General features: G+C 32.9%; 1 protein-coding gene across 1 annotated transcript; it reads left to right on the plus strand.

Moving 5' to 3' along the window:
* Nucleotides 1-3,334: 3,334 nt before the first annotated feature.
* LOC11438184 (protein S-acyltransferase 24) lies at nucleotides 3,335-11,170 on the plus strand. Its single transcript, XM_003609432.4, has 13 exons — nucleotides 3,335-3,829; nucleotides 4,616-4,756; nucleotides 4,964-5,076; nucleotides 6,789-6,868; nucleotides 6,996-7,159; nucleotides 7,831-7,969; nucleotides 8,100-8,199; nucleotides 8,919-8,976; nucleotides 9,158-9,235; nucleotides 9,375-9,473; nucleotides 10,180-10,258; nucleotides 10,341-10,489; nucleotides 10,586-11,170. The coding sequence occupies exons 1-13, from the start codon at nucleotides 3,557-3,559 to the stop codon at nucleotides 11,039-11,041; spliced, it is 1,929 nt and encodes a 642-aa protein (XP_003609480.1). The 5' UTR covers nucleotides 3,335-3,556; the 3' UTR covers nucleotides 11,042-11,170.
* Nucleotides 11,171-12,549: the final 1,379 nt, after the last annotated feature.

A 12,549-nucleotide genomic window follows, 5' to 3' on the forward strand; every position in this document is an offset into this window, starting at 1 on the left:
AGCGGCGATGAAAAATTCTCAGTACAAGATGTATCAGAGAATTCACCCCGAACAAGAATTGTTTAACAAAATGATTACAGTAAAAAGGTCAGTTGATACCCAAACAAAACAAATGGTCCGACCACCATCTTTGAGAACCGTACACAAAATTGGTGTTTGATAAAAAATACATAGTTTTTATTTTAGAGTAATGTTATTTGTACAACCAATGCAACACCTTTAATATTGTAAGAAACACACAAATCAAAATCACTAAAGAATTATTAAAAAGGGTTAATAGGCCTTTACCCCCTGTAATTTAGGTCATTTTGGTTTTGCCCCCTGTAATTTATTTTTTTTGGATTTCCTTGTAAAGTTTTTTTGTTTTGGAAAACCCCCTAGGCTAGCTGACTGTGCATTTTTGCTGATGAGGCATGTTGTGTCACCTTTTTTGGATGACGTGGCGCGCTGACTGTATAATTATATTTTTTTATGAGATACACGTGGCATTTATGATTTTAAAAAAATGAAATAAATTCTGGAATTTCTGAAAAAAATTAATAAACATGATTAAAAAATCTAGAAAATTTAATTTAAAAAATCTGGAAAAATTAATGTAAAACGAAATTTTCAAAAAAATTATAAAAAAAAATCGAAAATATATTATTATAAAATTCTAGAAATTAATTTTGAAAATCAAAATAATTATATAATTTCGATTTTTTTATAATTTTAGTTTAATTCAGATTTTTTTTATAATTTTTTTGAAAATTTCGGTATATATTAATTTTTTTCACTTTTTTAAGTTTTTCCAGATTTTTTTTTTATTAAATTTTCTAGATTTCCAGATTTTTAAAATTTTTCCAGATTTTTTTTATTAAATTTTTTCATTATTTTTCATTTTACCAGATTTTTTTAATAATTTTTTCAGAATTTATATCATTTTTAAAAAAAAAATTATGATTTTATTTTATTTTTTAAAAAAATCATAAATGCCACGTGTACCCCATAAAAAATAAAAATAATTATACCGTCAGCGTGCCACGTCATCCAAAAAAGGATGCCACATCAGCAAAAATGCACAGTCAGCTGGCTTAGGGGGATTTTCCAAAACAAAAAAAAATTTACAAGGACCGAATCCAAATTTTTTTTTACAGGGGGGTAAAGACATATTAATCCTTTTAAAAAATACTCCCTCCATCCCTAATTATAAGACCCTTTTGAGAATTTTTTTTGTCCCTTTTTATAAGACCCCTTTGCTATTTCCAACTACATTAATTATTTCTTTACATGCATGCCCCTATTTATTATACATAATTTTCTTCAATCAGCAATAAATATCATGTTAAAAACATAAACCAATTCTCTCTTAAAGGATAAAATTGTAAAAACAATAGTAATTACAAACATATTTAATACAAATATCCACTATTTTAATTCCCGTTATTTTTTCAAAAGGGTCCTATAATTAAGGACGGAGAGAGTAGTAAAAAAGTTGTTGGTCGTACAAAAATAATGTTCTTAAATCATTCCTCTTTATTTTATTCATGTGATGGAGGATTAAAGCTGCTTCAAAAACTTGTCCTCTCAAACAAATCTAATTCATTCAAAATTTTAAACCAACATGCCTGAGTTTGTATCGAAGTTAACCAAGTGACTAGACGTAGTTAATAAATAACATTAAATGACTAATTATTCGAAAGAATTCAAATTTAATTTTTGAATGATATAATTTTTTGTTAAACTTTACTTATATCTCGATCAAATTTTAGATTATCAAAACTCCTTCTCCTACAAGTTGGGGTTAACAATAATGAATAAGTTCTTAGAAGTTAAAAATCCTTATTACACTAGTTTTCTATCTAAAAAGTAATCATTTATTAAAAAATTCTCATGGTCAAGAGTGATTTGATGAAATGACATGTTTGCTCACTTTAATAATCAATCATTTTCGGTTCAGGTATTGAAAATGTAATATCTTTAAAACTCTTGAAAAAAAAGTTTAATCACTCATACAGTGCTATGCTATTCAATAAATTGGTCTCCAGATACATGAAGAAAACAAACAAATTTTATCTAAACAAGTCGTAGACAGTCCTTCGGAGGACAAAAAGCTGAATGAAATGAAATTTAATTTGTATACAATATCGGCATTCTTGTCAAAAAAAAATATCGGCATTATTTTTATTAAAAAAAGTATTTTTTTCTCATGAAAATCAATTGAAGAAATACAAAAATGCCGGTATATTTGATTGATTTATGAAAATATGTAGAGCTAATGTGTTTGTTCGTTCTTAAATTTTGTAGGAATCAATCAATCAATTTTGTCCTTTAAAAAAAGTATTTATCTACTAAAAATCTACGTGTATAAATAAGTGGGTGTTTTTCTCTTTGCCTGGGTCTTATGGACTGAACGTAATAATAGGTGTTTCGATAATTCTATTACTCCTTTGCCCAGGTTACTCGACAAAGTAAAATATTTGTCTTTAGGTTGGTTAAAAGCTAGAAAAGTTACTTTTTTATTTGGCACTAATAGATGGTGGGCAAGCCTTTACAATTTCTGGGTATTGGCTAAGTTGGTTTTGTTGTTGTAGATACTCCTGAACTTTGCTGTTTCTTGACTAGTCTTTGTGGCACGCCTTGTGCTATTGAGACTCTTGTTGTTAATATAATTCCATTTTGATTGTTCAGAAAAAAAATTGACCATGACACTTTATCTCATTTTAACAAAATAAAATTGTTTTAATTTTTTTTTTTGTCAAAAAATCTAGCGGCTAGAATTCATATTTTTCAAAAAGATTAGGTGGGGTGTCCGAAATTCGAACTTCAACCCCTGCATATAATAATGCATGTACATATCAAGTGAATTATGCTCACAGGCCTATTACCCTTAATGATTATTAATGTGATTTTGAACAAACATATTTTTCCTTTTCAACACTTAAATTTAGTTTTTATTCATTTATAAAATTTCAGTTTATTTTTTTTCAAATAAACTAATGATTAAAAATTCACATTTTAAAATAAATAAGTGTGTACATAAAATTTGAATCCGAATCTCTATATATCTTATGCAGTGTCCATGTCACTTGAGAAAATCTGCAATTTCTTTTTTGTACAAAAAAATCTTCATTTTATTTTTTTTGTGAACAAAATCTTAAATTTCTAATATGGAAAAAAGATTTATTAATGAATGATGTAGAACGCGTCCCACCATTACCGCCTAAGACATCAGACAAGTGGCCTTTGTGTATGAAATTATAAATGACTGAATTTTTTGAAAGGAAATGACATTAATGCTTATTTACCAAAAAAAAGACATTTATGATATATGTATCTTATAAATAATTCTATAATTCATTTCATTTCAATAATTTAATCTAGCTGTTGTCTCGGCGTCTTTGATTGATTCGTCGTCCTCAGAGGGTCAACAGGGACGGCCATAACCCAACCCAGACGGACCCTCTTTCGACGAAAAACCCTAAATTATCTATCATCCCAATCCCTTCTTCTCCATTTCCTCAATTTCATTCCCTTAATTTCCCAATTCCGCGATCCCAATAATTCTCACTCAGCTATGTCTTCCGAGATCGAGGTCGTCGAGGAGGTTCAATCTCGCCGCGATCAACAATCGCCACCGTCATCATCATCATCATCTTCCGCCGTCGTCGACGAAGTCGCCAGCCGGAACGACGTGTACACTGCCGCGGCTTATGGGGATTTGGAGAAGCTACATAGATTGGTGGAGATTGAAGGTTGTCTTGTTAACGAGCCTGATGGTTTGGGTTACTACGCTCTTCAGTGGGCTGCTCTTAATAACCGCACTGCTGCTGCTCAGTACATTATTGAGGTTTTTTTCCATCCATCCATCCATCCATTGTTCTAGACTCTAGCTGCTACTTACTCAATTAAACAAAACAAAATAAACGCTTATGACTTTAAAATTAATAAAAATTATTTTTTTATTAAAAGTAATTCTAAGAAGAGCTCAAATAAACTCACCCTTGATAGGATTATAAATGACAACGTTAAAGAGAGAGAGTTGGGGAAGAGAGTGGATTAGATTGAGGATAGTTAAATCACTAGAGGCAGAGGAAGACTTAAGAAAACTATAAGAGAAACTATTAAGAAATATCTGGAAATTAATGATTTGTATAGAAATATCAATGGTAGAATATTAAGGGGGTGTCTTGACGCAACGGTAAAGTTGTTATCACGCGATTGGAAGATCACATGTACAAGTCCGTGTAAGGCAGCTGTGTATAATACACCAAAATGGTGGGGACCCCTTTGTGGACCTTGCGTATGCGGGAGCTTTAGTGCACCTGATTGCCTTTTTTTTAATGGTGTTATTTGACCCATGTAGTCGACCCCGCTTAGTGGAACAAGGCTTGATTGTTGTTTTTGTTGTTGTAGTAATTGATGTTTAAAAAGGGATACTTACGCAAATGGAAATTTGAATATGTTATTTTATTATGTTGCAGTTGAATGTTCTTGTCTGTCTGTGTGTTTGTGTTTGATTTTCAAAATTTTGAATGATAGTAAGTATGGAATTAATGTTTGTTATCTCTATGTAATGCATAGAGTTGGTTGGTGTTTATGTATTAACTTGTTTTGAATTGCTATTGTTTGGCAGCATGGTGGAGATGTAAATGCAACAGATCATTCTGGCCAGACAGCATTGCATTGGAGTGCGGTTCGGGGTGCTATTCAGGTTGCAGAGCTATTACTCCAAGAGGGTGCTCGAGTGAACGCTGCTGACATGAATGGGTATCAGGTTAGATTGATGTGATTATTTTTTCCTTTATATTTATTCAGGAGATCAGTGAGGGTGTGGAATTTCAATTATGTTATGTGTCACTAACATTAGATACTCCATATCTTGTTACTTATGCCAAACTTTAGTCTCAGATTGTCATCATCTCACGTCAAGTAGGATGGGGTGCTAAATGTCAATTTAACTAATTTATAAATATGGGTGCAGATAACACATGTTGCTGCTCAATATGGTCAGACGGCTTTCCTTTACTATGTTATTTCAAAATGGAATGCTGACCCTGATGCTCCTGATAAAGATGGAAGATGCCCCTTGCATTGGTAATTGAAGTCAACCTTTTTTTTTTCCCTATTTTAATGGACATGTTCCTTTCTTTATTTGTCACATTCTACTCCACATTCAAGCACCCATTTTGTGAGATGATATACCGACAGATTCATTGCTCAGTATGTGTCTTTTGACAACCAGTTTATGGAATTCTGCAAGTGTAGTTTGCTTGGTCATCATTGTAAACAAAAAAATGAAGCCAGGAATGCATTTGTTAGAGTTTCAGTATAAATAGCACTAAAATATTGTCTAGGAAGTTGGTCTCAATTTGCCAAGTTGAAAATAAATATTTGGAAACTCTTTTAAAATCAAACATGTAATAGATTTTGTTGGATATTCTTTTAATAAGTTTTTTTTTTTAAAAATAAATATTAACACAGTATAATTTCTTTGTCACATTTTTGTTCATGCAATATAACCCATCATGAAATATTCAATTTAGTTTGCCAAGCGGCACATGGAATACATAATTTAAATTTTGTCTGCAGCAATGCTCAATATACTTTTCTTGGAATTATCTCCATAATATATTGGAATACTAGTTCGAAAGAAAATTTTACCACAACTATAAGACGAACTATGTTGTTTGAGACTCAATGTTGAGGTGAAAGTTTCGGTGAGAAAGTAAATTCATTATTGTAGAGATGAGCATGCTAAGATAGAAGAGGGGCCACACGAGACAAGATAGCATTAGGTATACAATTTTAGATAGAAAATTGGGATAGTTCCCATTGTAGAAAAGATGCTAGAATCTTGTCTTAGGTGATATGACTATGTATTTAAAAAAAAATGTATGTAGAAGCTCCGGTAAGGAAGGTTGGGCGCAGACAATAGTCCAAAAGAATTAGTTTAGGGAGAGACTAAGACAACTGTAGGCCAATTGTTAGCCTAGGACAGTTTAAAGGTAAGTGATCTATTGGACAAGGCTTGTCTAATCCAAACAGCTTTTTTTTTTTCTTTTTTTTTTTTCTTTTCTGCAATTGATAAATTTTGTATCATACAACACTAGTTAATACTGGATTTCTTTTGTGCTATTTATCTTGCTTCACATGTCCACACTCCCTTGGAACTGAAATTTTGAAGTCTTCTGCTTAAGTGAAATACATGCGACTACGCGAGTCCACTTTCACACTTTGTTTGGTTGAAGAATGAAAGTGAAAGGAAAGAAAGAGAATGGAAAGATTGTATGAGGAAAGAAAAGGAGTAGAAAGTGAGGGGATTATTTTGGTTGTTTCGTATAAGAGAAAGTGGATTGGAAAGTTGGAGGAAAGAAAGATCTATAAATTATAATTGACATAAATACCCTTGAATATAAATAATACACACACACATTCACGTGTATGGAAAAAGAAAGTGGCTAGATTGTGAACAATAGTTCAATTTCACACCAGAGACAGGAAGAAAAAAGTGGCAATGACTTGAAAAAATAAAGAGAGGTTTCAAGTGAACAGTGAAATAAATAAAAGCAATAAAAGTTGGGGTGTTTTGGACTTCTCATACAAAATAAGTGTTTCTCAACCTTTCCGTCCATCTGAATGAAAAGGTTTTTAGTTTGGTTCCCACTGAATTCTTTCTTTCCTTTGCCTTTTTAGTGAGTTCCAAACAAGGGGAAATGCTTCTTTCCCTCAACTTTCTCTCCTTCTCACAATCTTTCCACAGTGTCAAAGTGTGTGAATTGATTATTCTCTACTGGCTTCAATTTTAGGGCTGCTTACAAAGGTTTTGCTGATTGTATACGTCTTCTGTTATTTCTTGATGCACATCGGGGGCGTCCGGATAAAGACGGTATGCTCTTATGCTCTATTCTGAACTTCTTTTATTGTGCTGAAATTATTCACGTACCAATATATATATTACAAACTGTTCTTTGATTTTAAAGGCATTATTCTTCTATTCTCCCCACTTTATTCAGGTACCACTCCTCTCCATTGGGCTGCTATGCGAGGTAACTTGGAGGCCTGTACCGTGTTAGTACAGGCTGGCAAAAAGGAAGACCTGGTAGTGACTGATATTAGTGGCCTTACGCCAGCTCAACTTGCTTCTGATAGGAAACACAGACAAGTTGCTTTTTTCCTTGTGAGTGTTTTATAACCAAAATATTTTAATTTGCTTAGTAATGTCATTTGGATGAAACACAGACATGCTTCTGCAATGCATATTGACTTCTGGACCACTTTTGCAGCATCAACCTCTCCCATTACAAGATATTGTTTAGATGAGTGAGGGGTGCATGCTGATTCTGTCTTTATGATTTTACACTAGTTAATCATATTATATTTCTACTCAGGAACACTTAGATTTTAAAAAGTGACTTGTAAAAGGCTCAATGCTACTAAAAGTGACTCCTAACAAAATATAAAGCCCACTATATTGGCTATGGAAAAAGAAGTATTTACTGAAAGTAAAAATGCTGAAGATGAGCACACCTTCTTGCCCTCTAAATACTTAACAGTTTTTACATGAAAAGGTCATGCCCATTGTTAAGAGACTTTTTATTCTTTTGAATGAGTATGGTTGTCCGAGAGTTTGTAACAAAGTAGCTAATCGGTTCTTTTAAATAAAAGCGTCACATCTGCGTATCTATTATGAATTTGCTTTTTACCTTCTACATTTATGTTTGCTGCTTCACAAACATCATCATTTTGATTTGATGATTGTTGTAGACCTGTCAAATATTTTCACTATATTTGGTTCATATATTGGACACTTACATGTAATAAGCTTTTCTTGCTAAATCTCTTTTACAGGGAAATGCCCGAATGCTGCTTGATAAAAGCTTTGACTCTAACAGCCGCCTTGGAAAGATATCTAAATTAGGACTTGCTCCTGTACTTTGGTGCATAATTTTTGTGCTATTGGTCACCTATATTCATTCGGTCATCTTGGGTATCCATCTAAACTTCCACATTTGAAATCAATTGTGTGTTTCTGTGAGCACCATCATGCATATTTATGCCTTTTTTCATGGCCGTAGTCTGACTGTTATTTCCATCATTTCTGTTAATTTTATCTTCAGCAACAAATATGCCAAAGCTGACAGCATCAGCTGGCCTCTTTGCATGGTTTGGAGTGTTGCTTGCTACTGTTGGATTGGTGATGTTTTATAGGTGTAGCAGGTGAGTATTATGGACTTCAAAACTATATATCATCTCATGAAAGTTCTCTAGGCTATTATAAGGACCAGAGCTTACTTTTCAAAACCGTAACATGACCTTGTTTCATCCTTTTAAGGTTTTTAAGAGACCGTTTGTAGATTTTCTAAGTTGTTATGGAAAATCTCAATGTGATTTTCTGCGTATTATTTAATTATAATGAGGTTGCTATCCTGCTACCGATAGGATAGCTAGATGTTATGTCCATCATTCATGTCTAATGTAATGTAGTAATTATACTTAGGATAGTTAGATGTTATGATTATTTATGGAACTCATTAATATGACTGAAATCTGACCATCTAAAATCCAATGATACTTGCTTTTCTGGATATATTCCCCAAGTAGCTTTTTTTACACTTTAGGTTATTTGATGTGTATTGGAACCTTTTCAACAATTTTTTTTCCTATCCTGTGTTCAAGTTCTGAAGATAACAGTATTGATGGAGCTTCAAGGTAGCAATATTTTGTAAATTGTAATGTATGATGGTCATTATGTACTAACTATATGTTGTGAACTTACCTACAGATAGACATGTAGAGCAGTAGTTCATTTTTCAGTTGTAGATTATTAAAATATCTAGTTACAACTTGTTTCTTAAATATCTGCCTTTTTGTAAAAAGATTTTATTTGTTTTATTGTTTGACTGTTTTCTTAATCTTCCTCAATTTGTTTTTGACAGCAAGGATCCAGGTTATATCAGAACGAATGGGCATGACACTCAGAATATGAAAGATGATGTGAGTTTTATTCTGCTATGCCTAATTTCTACTTTGATTCCAGCACTACCCTCCACCTGCAGTATTTCATTTTTATTTCATTTTGCAGTTTTTACCATATCGGTGTGCAATCTCTTTGTGTTCTAAATATATATTAAATGTATATGCCAATGACTTCAAAAGTTCGAATGGTTTATCGCAGGAGCCTCTTTTGAAGATTGAGAAAAATAATCCTGCTTTGCTAGCTGGAAATTGGTCCCAACTTTGTGCAACATGCAAGGTTGTTTTGGCTTTCTTTAGATTTTCTGCATGAAGCCTTATCACCAGTAATCAATATCTTGCACACACAGATTATAAATGTCTGTCCTTCCTTTGCTTCAAACAATTTTGTACTCAATTTTATGTTGCTTTTTCGTTAGATTGTCAGACCTCTTCGTGCAAAACATTGTTCTACATGTGATCGTTGTGTGGAGCAATTTGACCATCATTGTCCTTGGGTATCCAATTGCATTGGCAAGGTACTTCGTGATGAATTTGTGGTTTACATGCTTTTGCATTTGAATTTTAGTTGAACATTTTGAGCTTTTAATTTTGTCTTTGACTTTGACAACGAAGAGGTTGGTGGGCAAGGGAAATTAGTCTCAGATTTTGATTTTTCCTCTAGGTGTTTTCCTTTGCAAATATGCTTTATACACCAAATAAAATTATAGCATGGATATGGAGCATGCCACATATCAATATTCACGAAATGCATTAGTGCGCCTTTTTGATGTCCAAGTCTTATTTGCTCCCTTCACAAAAAAAAAAAAAAAAAAAAAAAAAAAAACAGTCTTATTTGCTGAAACATTTGCCATGGGCCTGTCTTGGTCGATCAGTCTTCCTTGAATGGAGGTGCTGGTGATTCTTAAGTTTAATTCTATGTTATAGCTGTAAAAATAAAATATACGTACTTGTGTAAGTTGACCATTGAGTTATTTGAATTCATTTTTACCAGAAACTATTTTTCCAGTAAATCAGTTTTGTAAGTTGGGCTAGACTAGACTATTAATCTTATCTCACCCTCTTGTGATAAAGTAGTCACTAATCCTACTCCAACGCCATTTTATTCTTTTTTCATTATCCTTAAATTTTGAATAGGCTGTTTTATTTTTCTGACTGATTCAATTGGCCGGGTTTTCCCTTGGCAAACAAATTATCCTGATATGTTACATTTTATGATTGCAGAAGAATAAATGGGATTTCTTTGCTTTTCTTATTCTTGAAGTTTCAGCAATGTTGGTTACTGGTGGAGTATGTCTTACAAGTATGTGTATTTCGAGACATATTTACTTTGTTAATTTTTGTGCAATTCAAACAGCTGATTGAAACCAAAATTCTGAATGCAGGAGTACTAACTGATCCACTTGCTCCTTCTTCGTTTGGGGCATGGATTAATTATGCTGGTAAAAATCACATTGGTGCAATATCATTTCTAATTGCTGATTTTTTCCTCTTCTTCGGAGTGTTTGCTTTGACAGCTGTTCAGGCTAGTCAGGTATGTCTTACAAGCCAATCGGTACAAAATAATTTATCTTTCTTCTGATTTGACTTATGTGTCCTTTTCGCCTTTTGTTTTTCTTTCTTTTCGCAGATATCACGCAATATTACAACAAATGAAATGGCAAATGCATTGCGGTATAGCTACCTCAGAGGTCCAGGTGGTAGATTCAGAAACCCATATGATCATGGTATCAAGAAGAACTGTTCTGATTTTTTGATCAATGGGTACAATGAAGACTTGGAGTATGTTGAAGAATCAGGTAACTCTGAGGAGGGTCTAGGAATGATGCACATGGCAAGGGGCTCAACCATAACAAATGGAGACTCACATTCTCATTCTGATCATGCCAACGGAAACGGAAATGGCCATGTTGTTATTAATGTGGATTCAAACAGTACCAACTCAAAAACACATCATGGTCATAGTAATGGTCATGTTCATTCTTCACATTGTAGTCATAGTAACCAAGGTAAAACCAGAAATGACAGCATTCCTGTGGGCTTAGGTCTTGGCCTCGGACGGAACACCAGATCTGTTTCATCCTAGTCGTGATAATGAAATGTCTGGTTGTACCTAACTGTAATGTATTGTAGGCGAGAGCATCTTGTTAGATTACGTTAATTCAATTTATTGTGGCCCTTTTCTACCATACGCATGTTTTATCTTGTGCCTTTACTGTACATTCTCTTCTCTCCCCTTTGTTTCTTTTTTCTTCCTTCATGTATCATAACAAATTTGAGTTTCTATTAAAGCTTATAAGCCTTAAAATCGTCACGGGATTCAAATATAGAGGGGTTTTTTCCCCACCGATTGCCTTATACAGCCAATCCTTTGATGGATAAAATGATGTTTGATTACATGGCTGAATTATGAAGTATTGTGAATAAAACAAATATAGGTAAGAAAGACGTATTCTCATATGCTGCGGGATTATTTTTAGGGATATTGCCTATCGGTAAGAAAGACATTTTCTCTTGGAGTTTGTTCATTTGAGACATAAATCCTGTGTGAAAAAAACCGAGCCAACCTGAGGTTAGTTTTGTAGCAAGTTACTGTCAGATTTTAAGAATTATGCCCTTCTCCCAACTAAAATGACCAAAATATCCCTGCAAGAGTTAACTAATGCAAGTGTTAATCCTGCCTTAGTTAACTCACGCCCAGTATGTGCAGCATGTCAGAACAGGCAGAAACCTCTATTTTCCCAAAAAAATTTCAGTCCTTCATTCATTCAATCAATTGCATACATTTTTCATCATTCATTCAAACATTTATTCAATCAAACATTCACTCATAATTACATTACGAAAAATAAAGGAATAAAATAAAGAAAAATGTCGTAAAAACGCCAAAAAGTGCAAATTAATCCAAATCCAACAAAATGTAAAAAAAAACTACAAAAGTCGTAATGCCTAACTTAATTCATCACTAACAATCCTAAAAACTAACATGCAAGCCAAATTTCTAAAAACTTAAAAATGTCTAATTTCTTCAAAAAATAAAAAATTCCAACAAAAAAACAATGAAGTAGAATAAGCAACACTTGTTTAATTGCGTGATTTGATGATGATTTGCTTGAGTTTTGTGAAATTCGCACTTGAAGGGAAAAAATCGTGTTTTGGGTGAAAAGAAAAGTGAAGTGTTATGTTTTTGTGTTGCTGTCACATACACTTAAGTCACGCATAGGCATATAAGATGCGTGAGTTAACTCACACATAGGTATAATGATCAATTCAAATGGGCGCGAGTGTTTTGTGTTGGCTAAAGAGCAGAATTCAGATTGTAATGACGCTGGTATGGAAAAAATATTCTTTACTATTTTTACAAGGATCTAATTCATACAGTGGAACTGTACAACATTTTTACATTGTCAATTGATTTTCACCGTTCAATCACTTGTTACTTAAAAAGTCACATAAATGGTGGTTCATGTTATTGACAAATTTGAAATATTTTACATTGATAGTACATGAAAATTACTCTCATTTTATAACGCAAGACCACTTTGGTATAATTTTATTTTGACTACTTTAAAATGAACTTTTACTGAAGTACCT

Source organism: Medicago truncatula, chromosome 4 (genome assembly GCF_003473485.1).
Source record: "Medicago truncatula cultivar Jemalong A17 chromosome 4, MtrunA17r5.0-ANR, whole genome shotgun sequence".
Taxonomy (NCBI): domain Eukaryota; kingdom Viridiplantae; phylum Streptophyta; class Magnoliopsida; order Fabales; family Fabaceae; genus Medicago; species Medicago truncatula.